General features: G+C 41.9%; 1 protein-coding gene across 3 annotated transcripts in view; it reads right to left on the reverse strand.

The window, feature by feature from the left end:
- The window catches only part of SHISAL1 (shisa like 1), a 104,860-nt gene that overhangs the window by 24,056 nt on the left and 55,504 nt on the right, over positions 1 to 25,300 (reverse strand). For all 3 annotated transcript variants that reach the window (XM_039341365.1, XM_039341364.1, XM_039341363.1), the window contains one exon: positions 9,590 to 9,895. In XM_039341365.1, coding sequence (XP_039197299.1) covers positions 9,590 to 9,895 — 306 coding nt within the window. The remainder of the gene's footprint in view (positions 1 to 9,589; positions 9,896 to 25,300) is intronic.

Here is a 25,300-nt window from a genome sequence, read left to right on the forward strand (position 1 = left end):
AACGACTCCAGAATTATTCAGTCAGTAGATGGCAGTGTTGAGTTTGCATCTATGGTTATGTTCCTTTATGTTCTGAGGAGATTTTTCCTATGACAGTTGAAACTGTTAAGCAGCAAGGCCCATGGTGAGTGTATACTGTACACTTTGATTTGTATGGCTATGTAATCATCCTCTGCTACCATTTCTATATCATAAAACAGAATTTCTCATACATACTTGGAAAGATTAATTGGCGAGCATCATCAATACAGAATGGAAGAAAAACACATTTTGCTGCAAATAATGAAGTAGTCTAGACCACCAGCTCCCAACCTTTTGGGCACCAAGGACCGGTTCCATGGAGAGAGGTTTATCCATGGACCAGAGGGGGCTTGGTTTTGCATGCTTCTTGCATCTCTTGGATGGGGTTTCACTTGTTTGCACAGCCTGGTTTCTGGCATGCTGCGGCCCAATGTCAGTCCGAGGATCGGAGGTTGGAGACCCATGGTCTAGACCAGGGGTAGGCAACCTTGGTTCTTTTATGACTCGTGGACTTCAACTCGCAGAATTCCTGAGCCAGCATGGCTCAGCTTGGAAACCTCTCCCTTTCCCCTCAGCATGGCTGGCTCAGGAATTCTGGAAGTTGAAGTCCACGAGTCATAAAAGAGCCAAGGTTGCCTACCCCTGGTCTAGACCAGGGCTTTTCAACCTTTTCATCCATTGTACCACTTTTAGGATATGGCAACATCTGAGTACCACCAGTCGCCTAGCAAGGTGTCAAAAATTTGATGACCCCAAAAAAGAGGAAAAAAGTGATAAAGTACAGGTAGTCCTCGACTTACAACAGTTCGCTTAGTGACTCTTTGAAGTTACAATGGCATTGAAAAAAGTACTCCCCAAACCACAGCCGAGCAAGACACCTGCCTGCCCACCCGACGGCGCTCTTCCTCCTGTATGAGGTTTTCATTGTTGTGACCATTTCTATTGAGGATTGGCAGTGAGGGTGGGGTAGGAGGGTGTTTGTTTTTTATTCCCCCTGTCTGCTGGGTGGTTGCAGCAGGTTTTGGTCACTTCACATGATCCTGGGACACTGTGACCATCATAAATATGAATCAGTTGCCAAGCATCTGAATGTAAATCACAAGACCCTGGAGATGCTGCACCATTCCAGCTGATTGGTGGTTCTTCTGGGCTTAGCAGAAGCACCAGGATCAGTGCCACTTTCCAGCTGATTGGTGCTTCTTCAGGGCTCAGCAGAAACACCAGGATCAGCGCCATGCTCCAGCTGGAGCCTGACGCTGATCCTGGTGCTTCCGCTCAGCCCTGACAGCCCTGCAGCTCCAGCCATCTCTCGCTCAGCCTTGTGCAGTGCTGCCACTGGTTCAGCTCATTCCCTTCCCCCACTACCACTTTTCTGGGATAGTCGCGTACCACCTGCCAGGTGCCAATGTACCACAGGTGGTACCCATACCACTGGTTGAAAAGCCCTGGACTAGACATCACACAGGAAACTTTCCCTCCATCAGAAAGGTTACTGTCTATGCTTCGATAACAGCACCGAGGACGTACCCAGAGCTGAGTTTCACTGCTTTCAGCACAGGGCACCTTTTCTTCCTGTATAGCTCCAACCCAAGTAATTGCTGAGGCTCCTGAGGCTCTTCCTAAGCTTGAAGATACCCTGGAGAACTTCCACTCCCCAAATCCAGCTGGATTCTTCCACCATTTCTGTGAGTCCACGTATGGTGCTTCCTTGTAACCCTAAAAATAACCTCAGGCATTGATTCAGGGCTGATTGCAAGAAATGCAAACAGATGATGGTCTGAGATGGATTACAACCAATTTTTATTTTACCTTCACAACGCCTTGGTAAAACTACACTTGGAATACTGCATCCAGTTTTAGTCACCATATCATAAGAAAGATGTTGAGACTCTGGAAACAGTGCACAGAAGAGCAACAAAGATGATTAGGGGACTGGAGGCTAAAACGTCTAAAGAACGGTTGCTGGAATTGAGTACGTCTAGTTTAATGAAAAGAAGGACTGCGGGTGACATGATAGAAGCGTTCCAATATCTCAGGGGCTGCCACAAAGAAGAGGGAGTCAAGCTATTCTCCAAAGCACCTGAAGGCAGGACAAGAAGCAACGGATGGAAACTGATCAAGGAGACAAGCAACCTAGAACTAAGGAGAAATTTCCTGACAGTTAGAACAATTAATCGGTGGAATAGCTTGCCTTCAGAATTTGTGAATGCTTCATCACTGGAGGTTTTTAAGAAGGGACTGGACAGTGACTTGTCTGAAATGGTATAGGGCAGTGATAGAGACCGAGTACCCAAATTGCAACCCAAAACCCACTTATGCATCGTCGGGTGCCGGGTGGGTGTGGCCCATTGGGTGGGCGTGGCTGCGGTGGTAACAACAGACTGAGTGGGACTAAAAAGTTCAATCAAGCAATTCCAACTTTGCAAGATTTTTTTTCCCCGCGAGAAGTTGAAATTAACTGATTGATTGAACCTTTTTTTTTTTTGTACACGGCAGCGGAAGCCTAAAGCGAAAAGGTTTTATAAAACCCAGCTGAAGGCCTAGGACTGGGGCGACGGTGTGCATGCCCACAGAGAGGGCTCTGAGTGCCACCTCTGGCACCCGTGCCATAGGTTTGCCACCACTTTCCTGCCTGAGCAGGAGGTTGGACTAGAAGACCTCAAAGGTCCCTTCCAACTCTGTATTCTGTATTCTATATTTTTAGGACTGACCTCTGGAAGCTATCACAGTATTCATGAGAAAGCAATGAAAGGAAGGCAACTCAGTTGGAGAGCAGGCACTGATTGTACTCAAGAATTCTAATTAAATATCTACATTTTTGACATAATTATTATTCTTTTAACTCTATGCATGCAAATATAACTACCCCGCTCCCCATCTTTGTAAGCCTGAAAAAGAGAATATGAAAGGAGGTTATGGTTCACTTTTATCAAAATCAAAAGGTTTTATATCAGACGCAGTAATTGAGGATGGAAACCTATATCAAATACCAACACAGGACACACTTTCCAGTGCCACTTTTTTCTCCTGGGTGATTTTGAGTGGACAACAGTCAATGTGAAGTCTGTAAGACCCACAATTTCTGTTGCTTCTTTCTAATGAGGCAAAACTCCTCCACTCTTGTAAAACCTTTTGTTTAATTTGAAGAAAGCTTCACACCAAATCCCAAACGTCTCTTCCTTTATTTCCCTGCTCATGTTTTCCAGGGAGTGTCTATAAGAGAGTCAAAACAGTCAAGATGGCATCCACAACCAGGTGATTAAAGCCTTTTTGTGTGTGTGTTATGATTACCCTCTTGACTTGACCTTTTGGCTTTTCTAGCAGCTTTCGTATGTTTCCCATTAGCATTTATATTTCCTCATGCAAACATAAGTCCTCTTCATCCAGGTGACTCTCTGCTTGATTTCACTGCTCAACCTCCTCCAAATTTCTAGGGGATTCACATAACTACTAAGTTCAATAGCTCATCAGAGCAGATCCCAATGTGAATGGGAAAAAGGTAACATCTTCTGAGTTGAGTTCAACTTGTAGTGATTTCATGGAAACACACAGGTAGTTTTCTTGGAAGAATGGAAGAACTTTGTCATGACTGTCAACTGTTAACCAGGTCTGACATTGTTAAAATTGCTGAAGTTGAGTCACACTGGGTTAGGTTCTGCTATCTACTGTGTAACTCATATTTTGGATGGCAATAATACAGAAATATTGAGGGTGATGTGATAGCTAATGTTGAAAAAAGCTGGAAAACCCAGATTCTCATCTTTTGTCACAGAAACTCACTGGTCACTTAGTTGAATCTACCTCACAAGCATTTGAGGGGAAACAGATCTTCACCTGCATTTAGAAAGAACTGCACACCAGATAAAAATACTATTTGCTGCTGTCTTCTTAGCCTAACTGTAACCCTAATCCTAGATAAAATCCCACTGGGTTACAATATGGACTTCATTTATGGCTTATTCCTTCTGTTATCTCCAAGATCTTTTCCAATACTTAGTTTCAATGCATGAACAATTTTATTAGAAATAATGCACTATGGCCAGATGGTCCCTCATGCATGAAGAGCTGTACAGGTAGTCCTTGATTTACATCAGTTCATTTAGTGATCTTCAAAGTTACAATGGCACTGAGAAAAATGACTTATGACAGTTTTTCACACTTATGACCCTTGTGGCATCCTCATGGCCACGTGATCAAAATTCAAACGCTTGACAGCTGACTCACATTTATAACGGTTGCTGTGTCCCGGGGTCATGTGATCACCTTTTGTAACTTTCTGACAAGCAAAGTCAATGGGGAAACCAGATTCACTTAACAACCGTGTTACTAACTTAACAACTGCAGTGATTCACTTAACAACTGTGACAAGGAAGGTTGTAAAATGGGGAAGACTCACTTAACAAATGTCTCACTTAGCAACAGAGATTTTGGGTTCAATTGTGGTGGTAAGTCGGGGACTACCTGTATTAAACCAAGGATGGATATTGACAGTGTCTGTGGTTATAAAAATGAGCACAAAAACATACTTGAGGCTGCCATTGTGTGCACGCACACACACACACAAATTCATGAAGAGGCATTAATGAACGACCCAGAACTTATGAAGATGGAAGAGGAGAAGAAAAAGAAGAGGGGAAATAGGAAGAAGAGAAAGAGAGGATTGTCTACTGACTGGTGTTTCATTATCTCATCTGGTTTCTTCATCTATTCCTACCAGCTCCTTTTGCCCTTATCCCCTTGACCAGTCTCCTTCCCTTTACAACTCTATCTTGGTTTTTCGTCTTTTTCCACAATCTGCCTCCTAATCATTGTCATTCTTTTCCCACCTGCAAACTACTTTCGACTCCCCTGGGGAAGAAACATACCATTTCACTTTTTGCAAACCAACCTTCAGCACAATGAGAACCACAGTCATTAGGCATTAATGAGCTGTTTATACATTTCCTATTTTACAAAGAAAGTTGCAGAAATAAACAAGCCCGATTACAAGGATGGAAGTAAACATTTTGTGGATCCATTCATCTCCCTTGACAAAGAGGGTACAACACAGATACCGGTAACAAAAACATTTGTCACTTGGCTGGGCCCATTCAGTAGGAAAGGACCTTGGTGAGAAGATGAGAGAGTAGCAATTAAAAAGGAATTTTAAAATAAGGCTGGAAAAATGAGCTAAGACCTCCACATAACAATGATAAATAATAAGCTAAAGAAGTGTGAGAAGGCTAAAGAATGAACAGTAATTAAGAAAGAAAGGAAAATATTGTTGCCCCATTATAGTCCTTAGTATATCACATGTAGCAAAGAAAATCAACCCAAAGTGTCGTTGTATTAACTGTGAGGATATTTTCAATGAACAAGGTACACGGACTGATGTACCTATCAGTATATATGTAAGGCATACGATATACTGAAATACAATAAGTGTGCATATATAGAAATGTGCAAATGCAGGCTGGAAGGAAATGGAAGGTGGACGTTTGAAGAGAAACAGAAATAGATAGCTGTGCTGTAGCAGCTATTTCTTAATACAATTCTCTAGCACAGGAAATACGTCTAGCACACTCACCTAAATATTATCAGTCCTCCATTTAAAAGGAAGCTTGGGAAATTTCAAAACAAGTGCCATTTATAACTTGACACTACGCACAAAATATCTGACTTTTTTTCCTGGAAGAATCTAGGCCATTAAATTGCAGAGAATGAAAAGGAGCAGAGCTTGTTTAGCTAAAAGCCATCACACCTTTTTTTTAAAATCACTTCTCCCATCACAAGGACTATGTAGGCTGTGTGAAGGCCTGAAGGTGCTCCCTTTTCTACATTACCACAACGGGCACTTAGAATTTATGGGTTCTGGGGAATGGATTGTTGGCTACCCATGTCAAAAAGCTTTCTTCAATTATAGCAGTGGTTCTCAACCTTTTTAAGGCCGCGACCCCCAACCGGTCGTAAGTCGAGGACTACTCAACCGGTCGTAAGTCAAGGACTATTCAACTGGTGCAGCATCATTTGCAGAATGGGACTTTTGGCGCGCTCAGCAGGGCAGAGACAGCCTGGATAATTCCTATTGGCTTTTGAAAGCCAATAGAATTAGACTATTCAAGAGAGTCTATTCTATTGGCTTTCAAAAGCCAATAGAATAAAAGGGAGTAGCACAGCTAAGGAAAAGGGGAAAAAAATGGCGGACTCCGTTGTTTGGCGACCCCCGTGAAATGGTCATTCGACCCCAAATGGGGTCCCGACCCACAGGCTGAGAACCACTGAATTACAGGTTATTCACTGGCACGTGGATTAATTATTAATGAACACTGGATAGAACTTATTGGTAAAATCTTTCCTTCAGTACCTTTATAGAGGCCATATTCTCCTCTCTTTGTCATTGTAATTTTTAGGAAACTAATCATGTCATCTTTATCATTGCGCTTCTGATCAGTAATGGCCCTGCAGAATTCATGATACAGCTCTAAAAAAAAGCTTGGAAGCATCAGCTAATAGTCATGCAAGGCTCTTTCCATTTGTATCTGAGGAGAACCACTGGAAAATCTGGCTCTTAGGATGCCCTGTGTGACAGTTTTGCAAAGGTTTTGGGTAGAGACTTACTGCCTTACTGCTATTCAAACAGATTCTGTAAGAGCTAGATTAAACCTGCCCTTTAGTGTGCGTGGATATTTTCATCTTCTTCCACATTCATTCGGCAAGCCCTGAACGCTTTTCTACAAAATCAAATATACACATTTGCCAGGGAGATCGAATTACTTAGCATACATTTGCTGCCCACCATGGTGTTTCTTTGGGATGGATACATATGCAATAGATTAAGTAACTAGAATTCATATTTTCTGTCTGTTTGTCATTCCAATATGCTTAATTAATCATGTATTCCAATCAAATGTAAAATACGGAACTAAAAATTATTATCTAGATTGTTAGTGCACAGTTCAACTGCCCTTTCTGCTTTCTCTAACTGGTCCAAAGAAAATATTTGCATATTTGTGACCTTCCACTCAATGCCAAAAATATGAATTTTTGCTTTGAAAACAGAACGTCAGACATGTTCCCATTCTTTTGTAACCTTATTAATTTCTCAAGTCCCAGCTAGTTATCAGCATCTAGCTGACTTGGCTCTCCGCCAAAAGCTAATCCTTGAAGGATGGGAGACCACAAGAAAACCCCAGATTGTTAGATTAAAAACCAAAGCAAGCAGTGGCAAAACGACTTCTGTAAGGTTGCCCAAAGACCTTTACAGCTGCTACCCATAGTCATCTTGATTAGAACTCAAAACTAAACTTACTTGTCTCTTCAAACAAAGCTTTATATTTGTTCTTTGTTCTCCTTCTATATTCCTTCATTGTTTTCTTCAGGCAAGGATGAAAGAGGTGAAAAACTGCATGGTAGCTATGCGAGATGCCACAAAATATTTCATTTGTGAAACAATGAATGTTTTTGGCTTTTTTCCCCCTTTTACATCTGAGAATCTGCCTTTCCAACTGATAAATGCTGCTACTATGGTATGTATCAGAGTAATTAGAACCTTACAAAACTGAGCAGAGCCCAAATTTGGTTCCTTTTTTCTTCTCTCACTTTCCAATTCTCCTCAAGCACAGATATCTTCCATCTCCCTTTTTTGTTGCAACAGGAAAATTGAGGCCTACAGGGGTGTGCAGAAAGTCAACGTGATGGTATGACCAGAAGCTCCACCCAGTTTTTATGGGTGTTGTGGCTGCCATCTTACTTTTCTGAACCTTACTCTTCAGACAACTCTGAAGACACCTCAAACTCCAGCCCATGGACTGATCTCTTCTTCATGCAATGATCAAGGGTTGTCCTTTTTTAAAAAAGGAACCAATGCAGGTGTCCACATTTTCTTGTATTTCTACTGTTTTCTATATTCTTTTAAAATGTATCACCATCACTGTCAAGATGAAGGCCATGAATGTTCTATGGAAGTTGTGTCCCCCTTTAAACTGAAGGAACAGAGATTTAATTCTACATCTCCAGAGCCAGTTTATGGTTCTTCCAGTTTAAGCTCCTGAGTTAAATCCATGGCTCTTGGGGCAGAGTTCCAATTACACAGTTATGCCTACTAGTTTGATTTTGGTTTTTTACACCCACCCCGCCCCCATTTTAATCCCAAAGGCCACCTAAGATAGATGGCTCTGATGCCCTCAGTTTCATTAATGCTGACTACTGGATGAATTTCCAAGTGCAGAGAATTCCCCCCGCCTCCAAACCATAGGATTTGGGGAGGGAGGGGGGGGGTTGAACATTGTCCAACTGATGCATGTCCAGAGCCTAAAGAAGAACTCAAATAATGGCTGCTGGTATTACTCTCAAGTGGCTACCTGGGATTCTTCTGCCTGAGACCTGCCCATTGCAGGGCAAGCCCCTTCATCTTCTGACCAAGCTACCCTTGAAAAGCAACAGCTCATGTTGGATGGAGACTCCAGAGGCAGCAGGACATTTACCCCTTACGGGCAGAACCATGCTGGAGTAAGATATGCATCCCCCAATGATCTTGATTCCTGACCTTGGATCTCTGCACACTTTCCCCTTCGGGCGATGCTGCTTGCTTGCCTTCAGTGATCAACTATCTTCCCTCCTGCTCAGAGTTGGGTGGGTGGGTGGGGTCTCCTGCAACTGTCTCTGGCCTTTTGTCCTTAGAACAATGACGGACCTTGTGGGTGCCCTGGACAGCAGACATGCGACCCTATTTATTCTCTCATGATGCTTGAAGCCAGATAGCTTGAAATTCCTACATTTATTCTAGTCAGTCTAGCAGCTCTTTGTTAAAACCTACTTTGCTGGTTTTCCTGGCAGATGCAGGGAACTATTAGCTACCACTTTCTTCTGGGATGTCGTTCAGTTTCCCAGCCTGCCTTGCCATCCTGATATGCCCTGTGGGTGCTCCATCCAAACATGGAGCTTATCTTCTAACACAGGGGTGTCAAACTCAATTTCATTGAGCGCCGCATCAGCACTGCAGTTGCCCTCAGGGGGCTGGGTGTGTGTGGCCAGGGTGGGTGTGGCCTACTGGGTGGATGTGAATGGAGTGGATGTGGCCTACTGGGTGAGTGTGGCCAGCTCTACATCATTCGCATCAAGGGTGCCTGTGGGGGCCTGGGCAGGAATGGGATAGATCTGAGGGCCTCTGGCAGAAGGGGGTGGGACCAGGGCAAGTGCCAGGGCATGGTCCACTGGAGGAGCCTCACTGTTCCCCTCAGGTCATGCGGGGAGGGGCTTATGGAGCTAAGACTGAATGCGTTTCAGCATAGATGGCCATCACAAAATTGTACATTGGCTCCGGCTGGCCTGGGCCAGGGCCAAGGCAGAGGGGGCCGTTCCCCCACTGTTTCCAGGATGGCTTTGTGGGCCACATGAAACCACTTCTAACACTAAGGAAACAGGCATCAAATGGGCATGGTCATTTTTGGAGGCTTCACTTCCGGAGAGACACCAGAATTATTTAAACAAGATCACATTGCTCTGAAAGCATCTGATAAGAACTATCTAGTTTCTGCCAAATACAAGGTTAGGTTATGAAAAAAAGAGAAGAAGCCTTGACAAAACTTACCAGGCAGTTGAGCTTGGGAAAGACATCAATGGTGGAGTTAAAGCTTCTCCTTTTAAGGTGTGGACAGCCTGGGATGGTTGAGTGGCAGGCTGAGAATGAGTCTGAGTCTCTACTTGCCTTGAGTCCTGAGTTGGTTTAATCCACCGGCTTGTTTCCGGTTTCATCCATTTCCCCTGGATTCCCCATCTTGCCATGTAAACTTTACAAATGTCGTAGTTCATGGAGGAGTAATATAAAAGGTCCAGAACCAGCAAGACTACAACGAAAAACCCATAGATCCAAACTCCTAACAATGCACTGTAATTGCTGTAGAAAGAGAAGAGAAAAGCTGGTGTTAGGAAGAGACTGTTAATGCTTTGTTTTCTGCTTCTCTAATTAGGCACTTAAAGCTATGAACTACAGGTAATCCTCGACTTACAACAGTTCACTTAGTGACTGTTCGAAGTTACAATGGCACTGGAAAAAATTGACATGACCTTTTTTCACGTTACGTCCGGTGCAGCATCCCTGTGGTCACATGATCAAAATTCAACACACTTGGCAACTGACTCATATTTATGATGGTTGAAGTGTCCCAGGATGTGACCTCCTTTTGCGACCTTCTGACAAGCCATATCAATGGGAAAGCCAGATTCACTTAACAACTGTGTTACTAATTTAACAATTGCAGTGATTCACTTAACAGCTGTGGCAAGAAATGGGGCAAGACTCACTTAACAAATGTCTCAATTAGCAACAAAAGTTTTGGGTTCAATTGTGGTCGTAAGTTGAGGACTACCTGTATATAATTATTATATTCCAGGGGTGTCAAATTGCCAGCCTGTGGGCCTGTTGCATCATGCGGAGGCCGTGCCCACACCAGCTCTGGCAATGCAAAAAAAGTCACAATACATTGTGACACATCATGTGATGCAGCGAGTTTGACACCCCTGTTATATTCCATGTTTCTATCTCTGCTTCTGCTTCTCTTCTTCCCAAAAGTGAAACCAAGTGTGCTCAGACTATTTTGCAGCCTCCTGTAACATTGTACACATCTTGCCTAGCTCAACAAGACGGAGGTCTCATGCCAACTTGTGAGTCTTATGCAGAAGAAGAGGGGAAAATCCATCATCAAATTAGTTCTGGATCATGTTTGGTATTTATTGGGTTAAGTGCTGTCTCCTTAAGAGATGGCTTATGGGAAATGTAATTTTAGCTACTTAGCTATCTCATGTTAACAGCTCAGTAGGAGGAGGAGCCTCTGAGCTCTTTTCAGGACATACTGGCTACTGCCCAGTTTGGAATGCCTTTGTTTCATCCAGCCTCATGGCTCCTAGCCACACGGCTTGGAGGTCCTGTGCCAACATGTGAGTCTTATGCAGAAGAAGAGGGGAAAATCCATCATCAAATTACCTGTGGAACGAGCTACAACACTAAATATGTTTCTGGATGTATCTCTACGTAACAGTGAGTTATTGTTTAGGATTCCTAGAAATAAAAGCGATGTTCTTTGCTTATTCTTCTGATTTATGATGGGAGATCTGCCTATGACAGATGGTACATCTTGATGCCCATCAGTAAGCGAAACCAACACACACACCGGCAAAATCTTGAATGGATAGACTAATTCACTGCTAAGGCTGGGACGGGAAATCTGGACTCTACAACACCTAGAAACCTTTTAAATGGTATGGTCTAAACCAGTGTTTCTCAGTGTCAGCAAATTTAAGATGAGTGGGCTGCAACTCCTAAAATTCTGCAGCCAACATGGGGAATTCTGAAAGTTGAAGCTCATACTTCTTAAAGATGCTGAGGCTGAAAAATACTGGTGTAGATGAAGTCTGGAATTTTTTCTGTCCCATGGCTTCTTTGAAAAAGCAAATAATTTTGATCAGAGAACTTCCTTTGCATCACATAGCCTAAAGAGTGCAGTTCGGAAATCCTATGTTTCAACAATGCCATCTATTAAAAAGAATAATTTCCTGGGGAGAAGACTAAAGGAACTAGAAAACATTAAAGGAAACTTTCTCCCTTTTTTTGTTTTTTGTTTTGAGACATTCAAGCTGTGACAGTTCAGCCTGAATAAAAATTACTCAATATGATTTTACCAGTTGCAGAGTTTGGCCTATGAAAAAGACAGGTCTGCCAAGTTGCTCCCAGTATTTGCATTCCAATATGTGCCTTTTTATCCAGAGTTCTGCTACTAGCAATGCTTTGTAAAATGTATTACATTATGCTACTAATTGGATTCACAGCCTGCTTTATTTCTGTCCTACATTTCTTCTGTAACTGCTGTCCAGAAAGTCATTTACAATCAGACAGGGATGATACAGAAGGTGGGATTGAAAGCATTTTTACATACATAGTATTGGTTCAATAAATAGAGAAATGTAGAAGCAAAAAAACCTCTTGGATCAAATAGTTTATTTTAAATGGAGCTTTTAAGCGATTTCCTCTTTCAAATAGGATCGATTTTCTTTTCAAAAGCTGCCTATCATTTACTCAGTTTTAAAGTCAAACGCATTTCTATTTACAGGAATCTTTTCACTTCCACTGTAGGAGGGCTTTCTGTAAAAGTTTTATATTGCCCAAATACAATCAACCAAAGGAAAACATTTTCCAATTGAACTACAGTTAACTCTTTTATCAAGTTGAGTTAGAGAGGAGGAATAGAATCAGCTTGAAGGGTTCCAAGTCTGCTAAGTTTGTGGTCAAACAGAAGAAACATCAATACAACAAAGATGCGGTATTCAGAATGATGAATGGCATTTTCCATATGAATTTGCAATATCTGCTGGTTGGGTGCAAAATCAAACTAAAACAATGAAAAACGTCCCATGGATCTTAATGTGGGTCTCAGCAGATAATCAGTACTTAAAAAACCTGGAGTGATCTAGAGATTAAGGAATCTAGTTTACTATTTGGAGGAGAGATTTTATCCTAGTATATTTTTTCTGATATATTCTGTTACATTTTATGTTACTGATGCTTTTATGTTCTGCCTTTTAACTGACATTTTATGTTACCGAAGCTAATTTCTTTGTGTTTTACTTACAGCCATAGAAAGGACAAGTTGACTTTCCATATTCTTATTCTTCTATCTTTACTTCCCTTCTTTTCCAGTGTTGTTTTAGTACATCCTCATATTATTGGATCTCTCCCTGCCCCCTTAAGAAATTAAGTTTCTCAGGTGGGCACTCAACCAAGACCCACCTTTCTTTGTTCACAAGCTTATATTTCCATCCTGTTTCCACCCTTCAGGATTTTGTAAAGTGCCATAACTGTGGATTATCATACCTAGCTCTGTCCCACTTGCTACTACTGTAATAGTCAACCTTTTGACTACTAAAGTTTGTTAGGATATTCTTTCTACCAGTGTTCCAGTAATTTCATTTGTGTGTAATGTCCTACTGACTTTAAACATCTATGTATACGACATATACAACTTATATATATTAAAAAAACAAATTAAAATGTCTTAAAGGAAGAGGGTATGGCAAGCTAAAAAGAGAGATGCCTATACTATGCTTCTCTTAATTTCAGTATTTAAAATTAAGTATTATTGCTTTTGCCCCATCTGCAACTGCTGCATATTCTTAATTGAGACAAGCAGGAGATCCCAGTGAGATAGGCTAGGCTAGAGTTTTTCAACCTTGGCAACTTTTAAGATTTGTGAACTTCATGCTGGCTAATGAATTCGGAATTAAAATAGCAATAGCACTTAGACTTATATACCGCTTCATAGTGCTTTACAGCCCTCTCTAGTGGCTTATAGAATCAGCCTATTGCCCCCAACAATCTTCATTTTAACGATTTCGGAAAGATGGAAGGCTGAGTCAACCTTGAGTCGGTGAGACTCGAACTGTCGAACTGCCGAACTGCTGGCAGCCAGCAGTCAGAAGAATTAGCCTGCAATGTTGCATTCTAAGATCTGTGCCACCATGGCTCTATTCACACAACTGAAGGTTGCCCAGGTTCAGAATCACTGGAACAGAGAGGGAAGTTGAGAAAAATTAAAATCTGAAAGAAACCAATAGCAAACCACATCTGTAGTGTCGCCAGCACAGACAACCAAGGAGTTAAACGACTTTAACTTTCATTACAGCAAGAACATGTGCAGACACATATCAATCTTTCTGAAACTATTTAGCTTAATAATTCTCTTTTCATGCTTGCTGGCTTCAACAAGCTGCAGTGGAAGACTGGGTGGATGCGTCAGAGAGTTTTTGGCAAATCTAATTGCACAGTTACTGGTTTTCTAGAGGTATAGGCAGTGGTGGGATTCAGCCGGTTCAGAAGAACCGGTAGCTAAATTTTGCTGCATTTGGAGAACCGGCTGGCTTCCAGAAGTCCAGTCTAGGCCTTGGAGGCCTGGAGGAAGCCTCCCAGCCTAGAATGGCCTGCCGGAAGTGCATGGATGCCACTTCCAGAAGTCCGTTCTAGGCCTCAGAGGCCTCCCAGGGCTAGAACAGCCCCCAAAAGTACGTGGATGCCACTTCCGAAAGTCTGTTCTAGGCCTCGAAGGCCCAGGCCTGCACTGAATAAGAGAACCGATTGTTCAGGTACTTGAATTCCACCATTTGGTATAGGCGCATGGCTACAGAAACCTCTACTCATTTTTCTGGAGTAGGATGCTCTGACTGGCACATTGCTGGTGTTGGCTTGAATGACAAATGTGGTGTTTGGATCTGGGTGCTTTAGCAATGGCTTGGCTGTGAATAGGCACTAGGTTTTTCTAACATTGTTTGGCATTCCATTGTCCATTTCAGGGCTTGGCTTGGCTTGGCTTTCCCCTCCCATTTAGTCCTTTAAAAGGTTAGTGATAGGCAGTGCTACTGTATTTGGGCAAATGAAGGGATGAATTGTTGATAAAAAATCGCAAACCCCAGAAAGTCCATTTCAACCCCCTCATGGGAAATGTCATAGGCCAGATAATCAATCTTCTCCTTGTGGAACTCTTACTTAAACAATGGATTTTTTTCAGTATTGCTCTCAGTAGTTTCACGTGTTCCTTCATGGTTTCAGTTTAAATCAAAATATCTGCTGTCTTGCCTTCTAATGCCATGAATACAATTTTCACTTTAGCCAGGTGGGTTGGCAGGTTGGCCCCATACTCCTCCATGTAGGTCCACAACTGGGTTAGGATGAACACCAGATGTTTTAGGTCCCTGTTGAATTTCACCCCCAGGCTGGAGGTCTATGTTCTCTCCTCCACGGGAGGGCTGCCCAGGCTGGTGGCGGTGTCTACACCACTGAAGCCAATTCTTGACTATTGTGCTGGAGCTGGAAACATGTGACTGCTGAGTTTGCTACATCAGCCAGCTGGGCTGGTGGTGGTGCCGGCCATTTTTGGGCTTCACAGGCCCAGAGCCAGTCAAAAGCATCTCTCAGGAAGTCAATGGCTTGCTCAAAATGACATCATGAGGGTTGGGTTCACCTCCCATTGCCCTGCCCCTTCCCATTGCCCTGCACTCTAAGAGTGGGGCCTGTGCTAGGCTTCCTCAGATTCTCCAGGAAAAGGTCACCCCGGAGGGCTTCTCTACCCATTCTTCCATCTTCCTGATGCCTATGGATGACCGGGGTTTTGGCTGGTCCCCTGGGACTTCTGCCTCCCTCTTCCAACCCAGGGTAGTCTTCCCTGCTCCTGGGTCTTGAGGCAGCTTCTTCCCAGTTCTCCATCTCTTCCTGCTCACTCTCATGGATGGACATTCCATGCAGGTTCCTCGTCGTAGATGTGAGTCTTCAGGTGGAGAATTATTGATGATCTGGCTTAATATCAGCCTTGTTCTAGCTTGGGCATTTAGGAAAAAAAAGACACTTGACTCCATTTGTAGAGAAGAGGTATGCTTTTGATAAAGGCAAGTGGTTACAGTATAAGCAAAGCCAGATCTGAATATTCCTGCGTAAAACCCAGTAACCTCCCAGGCTCTCCCCCCTTGGTCATCTGGTCAGTGTCCAATAGTATTCAAATTAGGTTCTATAGTGTGGTGCTTCTTTGATGGGTGTTTGCATTCCGTTCTCACACCCATGTCCTTGGATCTCTCAACCGTTGTCTTTGATTGGCATCTCTGGTTCCTGTCATCTCCTTCCTGGTGTTTCCTTATTCCCCCTCATCCCTCCCTTCCCCCTTTTATGGCAGGATGGCAGCAATGCAATGTGAAGCAAAGTGGTGTGCTGGCAGATCTAACAACTGTATCTTTAAAAGGTGTGGAAGAACAGCACTACTATGAAATTTACATACCATGCTGCATATTGCTAAAGCAGCTTTTGGGAATCTTGCCCAAATAGTTAAGTGGCTTTCTCTGTATTTCGGGATAATCAGGAAGGCTTTACTGTAAGAACAAACATTCTCGAGGATATACAAGAACAAAATTGAATTAAAAGATGGAGCAAGGAATAACATTAATGGAGGATATGGCTAAAGGATCTGACCTCCTTTATAAGGGCAACATGTCACTCATAGAAGGAAAAAGAAAACTGAAATCCAGTCCAGTCTAGTCCAATCCACTGGAGGTAAACAATCAATCTCATGACCTCCGATTGGAAGAGAGCATGCAGAAACCTGGAGAAAGGACATTATCAAAAGTACGATTGCAGAAAAAAAAGTAAGCCAGATTTCCTTAACGAAAAAAAGGGTGTGTATTGGTAATAGGAAATATACAAACACACTAAATAAAAGGTTGATAATATAATACCAGAAAATAGTAGAATAGGCGACAAAGAATTAGACAAGATGACATAGTATCTCAAAACTAGAACTGAAAGGTTATAGCATAAACCAGTCATGGTGATCCCAATTGTTATCAGCACATTTTCGGGTCCCAAAGTGAAAAACTTGGATGACAATTAGAAAATCTGCGCATTGAGAAAATTTCCATCTGTCAATTACAAAAGATCAGAAAAAAAATAACAGAGTTGGAAAGGACCTTGGAGGTCTTCTAGTCCAACCCCCTGCTCAAGCAGGAGACCCTATATTATCTCGGACAAATGGCTGTCCAATCTCTTCTTAAAAATCTCTAGTGATACGGCAACCGCAACTTTTGGAGGCAAGCCGTTCCACTGGTTGATCGTTCTCACTGTCAGGAAATTTCTCCTTACTTGTAGGATGGATCTCTCCTTGATTAATTTCCATCCATTGCTTCTTGTCCTGCTATCATGTGCTTTGGAGAACAGCTTGACTCACAAAGAAGAGGTGTGTGTGTGTCTGTCAATCTGTTCTTCTGCACATATACTACAGTTAAACATTACAACATCGTAAGTTCTGGGGAAGAACCTGATTCACATGAAGACTAACACTAGCTAAAGAACTGGCAGCTATTTTCTGTAATTGTGTATTTCTTCTTCTTCTTCTTCTTCTTCTTCTTCTTCTTCTTCTTATTCTTCTTCTTCTTCTTCTTCTTCTTCTTCTTCTTCTTCTTCTTCTTCTTCTTCTTCTTCTTCTTCTTCTTCTTCTTCTTCTTCTTCTTCTTCTTCTTCTTCTTCTTCTTCTTCTTCTTCTTCTTCTTCTTCTTCTTCTTCTACTCCTCCTCCTCCTCCTCCTCCTCCTCCTCCTCCTCCTCCTCCTCCTCCTCCTTCTTCTTCTTCTTCTTCTTCTTCTTCTTTTCTTCTTCGTCTTCTCCTCTTTCTCCATCATCATCTTAGATTTGCATCCAAGTTACCTACCACTATTAGTACTATCTTTGCAAAACAAAGCAAGAATAGTACCAATAATAATGGATGCCTTGGATGCAATCCCAAAACATCTGGAACACTACTTAAACATCATCGGCATTGAGAAAATAAGCACCAGTCAATTGCAAAAGGCTGCTTTACTTGGAATAACTTACATCCTGCGATATCTTTAATACCCTCAAACAACATCTGCCTAACACATTTCCTTCAGAAGGACTTGTTGGTGGATAAAATCCAGTATAAACATCTGGCTGACTGCTTGACGAACCACAACAACAAAATATAGCAAACAACAGCAAATATAGCCTTTGTGGTAAAAAGGGTGAAACAATATATTTGATCCATGGTTGCAGCAAAATTTCACAAACTATGAACAGCATCCTGAGTGAGTTGCCAGAATTATTCATCAGAAACTTTGCCAGAGGTTTGGATCAGAATGTAGTAAAAACTACTGGGACCATCAAGTTGAGAAAGTTTGGGAAACTAAGTGAGTTAAGATCTTATGGGATTTAAAGATTCAAACACACAGGCCTCTTATTCATAACATGCCAGATATAACAGTTATTGAAAAGAAGAAAGTCTGGTTCATTGATTTTGCTATCCTAGGAAATGCTAGGATTGAGGAAAAACAATTGGGAAAAATTATGAAATACTGGGACTTGCAGATTGAAATTGAGCACTTATGAAAAAAGAAATCCATTGTTATACTGATCATGATTGGAGCTCTCAGAGAGATACTTAAAGGTGGAATGGGATAACTGATGGGGCCAATTCGCCGTGGCCAAATTGCCGCAGGACAACTCACTGCAGAACAAGTAACGCAGGACACTTCAACAATTCAAATTAATTATTTAAAATAATTTAAAAAATATTTTAATTTTTGTCATTCACATTTCATTTTGTCCCTCTTTTTGCATCCTTTTTTCATGGTTCTGTTCCACCATTTCTTTGATATTAGTGTAACTCCTGCCCCGCAGCAAGTTATCCCATGGCTAGTTGCCTGAAGCAAGTTGGCTGTGCCGAGTTGTCCTAGACTTACTTAAAGGACTTCCTGGATATCTGGAAAAATTGAATTTATCAGACTGAGCACCCTAATTTACAAAATGCCACTCTGCTTGGAACTGCCTATATTCTTTGATGCTACCTTCATAATTGGTTAGGACAGTGGTGGCAAACCTATGGCACGCATGCCAGAGGCAGCACTCAGAGTCCTCTCTGTGGGCATGCGCACTGTCGCCCCAGCCCCGCCTCCCGTGGTGCCCTCACCAGCCCCCCCCCAAGGAGAGTTGCCCCCAGGCGTGGCCCGCACGGAGCAGCGCAGCCAAGCACATAGCAGCCAGGCAGTAGGGACAAGACTCCGCCCTCATGCCCCAGATGATGCTGCGGGGTGTGGGTGGAGGGCGTGGCCACCATGGCACTGCAGGGCTGCTTGGGCAATCTGCTGCGGCAGGCTGTGGAGGAAATGGGTGGCCCTGCGGGCAGGTATGGCAGGGCGGAGCAGGGGTGGAGCAGGGTCAGGTGGGGGGGCGGAGTGGAGCGGGTGGGGTGGGGGCAGAGCAGTTTTGGGGCACTCAGTCTTTAAAAGGTTTGCCATCACTGGGTTAGGACATACATCGTTTCCACCAGTCACAGACTGCAAATCTAACTGTAGATTACCCACACATAATAATAATGTGATAGTTTGCTTGCATCAAACTTTAGCACAATCCAAAGCAATGTAATTTATGTGTTGCACAATCCTGGTAAACATTTGATACTCTGAAGATTTAGCATTGGAAAGAAATATTTGTAAAAACTATAGAAACAGAGATTCTTCTCATGAAAAATGTGAAGAGAACGAAAGTCATACAAGCAGTACTCGCAAATGATGAAACCATTATTTCAGCTCTCTTAGAAAAGTAACTTTGGTTCTTTCAAAATGAGACAGGAGGACTGCATGTGTTGTATGCTGGCTTGTAAACGGTTCAGAAATGCTACAGTGAAATCTATGAAGATACCGATCGGTTTTTTTTCTTTTCCAAGAGAAAACAGAGAAAAGGGGAGCTGCATTTTGTAGGGCTTCCCAATATTTATTTTGACACAGGAAAGTAACTGTCTCCTGGGATAGTAATAAATGCTTCTTCCTTCCTGCTAACTCACAGCTGAGCCACTGAGATTCCACACTACAATATGGTCCACCTCCAGCTGCTGTTCAACCATAATACCCAATATCTTGTGGTCACAAAGAGTTTGGATCTGGTTAGTTTTCTTCATCTGATCTGTTTTGTGATTCTTTTCAATATCCAATTTTATAGAATCATGGCAACTTTTCCACCACTTTCACCTTCTTTTTCTTGTCCATATACTCATTCAAAAATTAAATCTTTAGCGGAAAAGCCTTGAGAAATGGGAGTCCCTGTTCTTCACCTCATCGTAGTTTTACATTTTGGGGGAAAAAAAAAATACTGCAGATGGGGTGTTATCTGAATCAAAATAATGACAATGGATCATATACACCGAGAATCTCTTTGTATTTTTATTTGGTGGGCGGAAAAAGACTGGGGGAAATGATTAAATGCATTTCAGGTGATGGAAAGTGGGCAAATAAACCCTCCAAAAGCTGAGAGTTGCTCATGAAATGATCTGTTTTGGCCTACAAGCTACTGTGTGACTCTGAATTACACAGAAAAGGAATACAGGTAATCCTCAACTTACGACCACGCATTTAAGAGCTGTTCAAAGTTATGATAGCACAGGAAAAAAAAAGACCTACAAATTTATCTGTCCTTGCACTTATGACCCTCACTGTGTCCCTGCAGTCATATGATAAAAATTCTGGTGCCTGGCAATGGCATGTATTTACAACAGATGCAGTGTCCTGGGTCACATGATCGCCATTTGCAATCTTCCCAGTTGGCTTCTACAAACAGTCAATGGCAGAAGCTTGATTCGCTTGATGATCATGGCAGAATAGTGGTAAAAATCAGTCACAGCTACTTAATGGGCACCTCACTTAAAAATGAAAGTTCTGATCCCAGCTACGGTAATAAAGATTACCTGTATTCACTCCTGACTTGCTAGAAGTCACTTGTAGATTCACAAGGATCCAGAGTGGCAAATCAGCTCTTCTCATAACTGTATTGTCTCTCTACATAACCCCTTGTCCATAAAGTGCTTACTTTGGTTCATTAAAAATTATGTACTGAAAAGTGAACACTCAATTTTAAAATAGCAATTTGTTCAATGAAGCCATTATGTGGGCTCTCCATCTGTTCCTTAAAAACAACATCTGCTTGGGTAAGTTTAAATACAAAAATGTATTTGATCTGAATTTAAATATAACACGTTTTTTATATAAAAAAAGGATGTGATTATAAGACAAAATGCCTTCATGTTAGATGTTGTTAACTCTGCTACCTTCTGCCTTTAAGTTTAAACTCTTGAACTAAGCATTGGTGTGATCAATATTTTGTCTTACCAGTATTAAATGGGTTCTGACAAGGCACCATTCGCAATTAAATCTTTTGTTATAAAACACAGGAGTGTATGAGGAAGGGTATAAAAAAGACTCAAGATGGCAGCTGCACCCATGTGATTGAAACCCTGTGTCTTTTTTATTTGTGTTGCAACCAAGTTTTTTTTTAACTCTCCCTTAAACAGGTCATTTTGGCTGCCTGCTGGATTTCAGCTGCTTTCAACCCAGGTTTACAAAGAAATTTTTTCTGGAATCACTCTGTAAAATATCTGGAGATACTCCACTGATTAATACAATTTTATGTAGAGTTGAGCAAGGAGTCTGTGTGTGATGTGTTTTAAAAAAGTCATGTTTTTTATGTGTGTCACATGCATGTTGAAGGGATAGCTTCTGTCACAATCATCTTAGTTTTTGGACTACAATACTTGGTCTGATTCGTAGCGCCTTTGGGCCACATCCATTTAGGATTTGCTTGTTTGGGATTTCTTACAACAATAATGGAAATAGTTTTCCACTGTCTTCTCCAAGAGACAATTTTCCAATCCATCTCATACTCTAATATGTTCTGGTGGTCTCCCATTGTACTTCTACCAAGATCCACATTACTTAGCTTGATCACCTCTCTGGTGATCAACCAAGGATACCTCAATGCCATGACTTGCTATGACAGGGGTTGTCAAACGTGGCCCTGGCTGAGGAATTCTTGGAGTTGAAGTCCACAAGTCATAAAAGGGCCAAGTTTGAAGACCCCTATGCTATGACATGGAATTTAGCATTGACTGCTTCTGTTTAGTTATTTGCTATTTTTAAGATGCTTTTTCACTCATTAGAATTTCCAAGCTGTCTCCCAAATCCACAGTACCAACTCTCGGACAACAGTACCAAGAGTTGTTTCCCACCAAAATGGCCAGCAGAAAGTATTGATTTAAATTCCTCTATTGAATACATTTAACACTATTTGCATTTCAAGGAAGATCCCCATTTGTTAGCATTTAAACCTGCATGAGCTTTCACTGGTCTTTACCATGGCAGCTTCTTGTATTATTTTGTATAACTCCAAGTGTGGTCTAGTGGTTAAGGCACTGCACTAGGAAGCAGGAGAATGTGAGTTCAAGTCCCACCTTAGCCATGAAAGCTCTCTTAGCCCAACTCACCCCACAGGGTTGTTGTTGTGGGGAAAATTGGAAGAGGAAGATGTGTTGGATATGTTTGCCACCTTAGGTTATTTCTAAAAATAATAAAAGATGGGAATCAACAAATAAACTCACAAAGTCTCCTCTATGACCCTGTGATTGTATGGCAGGGTTCTTCAAACTGGCTGGCTCAGGAATTCTGGGAGTTGAAGTCCACAAGTCATAAAAGGGCCAAGTTTGAAGAGCCCTGTTGTATGCTGTGTATTGGAACTCCTGCGCTGTTGCTGTTGAGCCCTACAAGTGTTTCTTGTTTCAATTGACCTCAGAAGCACCCAATTTGATTCAACGTCAACTTTCCAGAGTAGGTCACATGCCAGAAACTCCTGTTCTTTTTAAAAGGGCATCAACTCCTGACCACGTGAGCAGCAAACATCTATAAGTGTCCAAATTCAAATATGTGTATTGGGTTTAAATTCCAAGAATTCTACTTGGACCATAGATTGGGTCTCAGGGTGGCCATTTATAAAAATCTACACAACCAATTTCAATGGATAGAACCCAGTAACTATGAGCACAACTTTTAAACCAACAAACACAAGGAATATTATTAAAAACATTAATGATTAGTTAGCTATTTTAAGGTAATACTGGTTGTTTAAATATTTACTATTGAATAGATAAAAATACATCAGAGTTTTTATTAATGAAACACACATTCATAATAAGCGAACACCTTTGTGTTATATTACTAATGATTTAAATATTAACATTTCCCTTAATAACATATAAATAAAGCCTTATTTAAGAAGGACTGCATAAAGAGAATATCCTTCCTTTGAGCAATTGTAACACTAGCTATTTGATAGATCTTACAAGTAGGAGAATAGCTTAAAATAGCTTAAAATCTGGGCAAGTTCATCATGAATCAGGGAATCCCTCAGTTACCCAAGATATAAATCTTCTTAGAGCTTTAGAGGTTAACTAGCTCCTGCCTTATATATAAAATGTTTGTTGTGTTAAGCAAATTACTTCTGGTACAAATCACGTTTCCCTCTGGTGTACTTTCATGCCATTTAACTCTACTTAAAACAATGAAGCAAGAATTGGGAGGATTCTTCTCACCCTATCATTAGCTCCTTCACGACCAAGAAATAGCTTCATGCAAGCAAACTACACAATCAATCTCAGCCGGTGGTCAGTAAGCTAGAAACAGACTCAATCAGATGAACCTCAGGATCAACCCGAAATTGCTCTCTGGTTTCAGCTCAACCATGAAACTATTCCTGGCTTTGCTGATGCCCATAGGGGCAGAGAGCAGAGAAGAGGCATTAGTAGAGAAACCCAACTGACAGAATAGAAAAAAAAATAAAATCATCGCCTATTTTCCACACAGTGTGGCTTTCTCTTGAAGAATTTTGATGCAGATAGACCTAGCTGGGAAAACAGAGAACATTAAAGAATTTCCCAATCTATTTTTTATTCATCCTATATCACATACAGTGAGAATTGGAAGAGACCTCAGTGGTCATCTGGTCCCACCCTCTGCCCGCTGCAGGAATCCATCTCTCTACCATTCAGTCACCTTGATGGCAAATCAATTTGAGAAAAAAATAAATGCATACATACATAAATAAACCCCCCTACAGATGGCCATTCAGCCTCTGTTTGAAGACCTGTCATCATTTCAACTGGCAGTTGTTTCAGTGGCCAACAGTTTGCATAATCAGAAAGTTTTTCCTGAAGTTGAGCGTATTTCTTTGCTTCCTCTTGCATTTTCGTTGGATCCCCAAGCTTCCCTAAGTACGGTAACCAAAGAAAACAAACAAACAAAACAAACAAAAACTGTGCCTGGTGCTGATGAGGGAGTCTGGGGGAAGCTACATCACATTTTTATCAGTTTCTGATTTGCTAAAACCAGTTTCTCTTTCTCTCCACACAGACACAGACAGAAAAAAACCTGGATGGATGTAAGTGGATGTCATGCTGCTTTCATGGCCAACATCACAATAGATTATCTTTATTTATAGGTGCATGAATTTGCAAGCAGGAAGTTTTGGCTACTAAATCAAGGAGACATGGGATGGTGAAAAGATGACCTTGAGACAGAGAATGGACTACGGTAGCCTCTGGTTGGATTCACATGACCAACCCAGACTCCCAGGGGCTGCCACAAAGAAGAGGGAATCAAGCTATTTTCCAAAGCACCTGAAGGCAGGACAAGAAGCAATGGGTGGAAACTAATCAAGGAGAGAAGCAACCTAGAACCAAGGAGAAACTTCCTGACAGTGAGAACAATTAATCAGTGGAACAACCTGCCTCCAGAAGCAGTAAATGCTCCAACACTGGAAGTTTTTAAGAAGAGACTGGACAGCCATTTGTCCGAAATGGTGTAGGGTTTCCTGCCTGAGCAGGGGGAATGACCTCCAAGGTCCCTTCCAACTCTACTACTACTACTACTACTACTACTACTACTACTACTATTATTATTATGTGCTTTAAAGCAGGGGTCCTCAACTGTGGCAACTTTAAGACTTGTGGACTTCAACTCCCAGAATTCCTCAGCCAGCAAAGCAAAGCTGGCTGATGAATTCTGGGAGTCGAAGTCCACAAGTCTTAAAGTTGCCATGGTTGAGGATCCCTGCTTTAAAGCACAGTGATGCCATTTGAAGAGTCTGACATGCACACATGTGCACATACTCACATACTCACACCCATCTCAGTGACAGGGAGGGAACACCTGAGGGTCCAACCTTCTCCTTTGATATCTCAGCAATTGATAGGAGGAAATTTGCAACAGCAATTTGTTTGATAATTAACTGCTTGGGTGCATTTAAATTGCCCATCTACCAAATGGGCACCCTGCTGCTTCTCTGCCCCCTCCAAGTGAGCTTTCATTTTGCTAGGAGTAACTAGATTATTCACATTTTTAAATTAGACAGAGTCTGGGAGAAAACAATTCCCTGGATGTCTGTATGATTTAGGATTCTAACTTCTTTCTTGCTGGAAATCATGCTGAAAATGGTAACTCACTCAGAAGTTTTCTAAGGTGTGGGTCTTAACTATTCTTGCATAGCTCTAGTACAGTGGTTCTCAACCTTTTTAATGCCGCGACCCCCAACCGGTCGTAAGTTGAGGACTACTCAACCGGTCGTAATCGAGGACTACTCAATTGGTGCAGCACCGTTTGCAGACTTTTGCCGGGCTCAGCAGGGCAGAGACAGCCTGGACAATTCCTATTGGCTTTTGAAAGCCAATAGAATTAGACTCTATTCAAGAGAGTCTATTCTATTGGTTTTCAAAAGCCAATAGAATAAAAGGGAGTAGCACAGCTAAGGAAAAGGGGGAAAAAATGGCAGACTGCGTTGTTTGGCGACCCCCCGTGAAATGGTCGTTCGACCCCAAATGGGGTCCCGACTCACAGGTTGAGAACCACTGCTCTAGTGGAAGATGGCTGGACAGATAGCAGTAAATCCA

Source organism: Crotalus tigris, unplaced genomic scaffold (genome assembly GCF_016545835.1).
Source record: "Crotalus tigris isolate CLP2741 ecotype Arizona unplaced genomic scaffold, ASM1654583v1 scf7180000017764.6130737, whole genome shotgun sequence".
In the NCBI taxonomy this organism is placed as follows: Eukaryota; Metazoa; Chordata; class Lepidosauria; order Squamata; family Viperidae; genus Crotalus; species Crotalus tigris.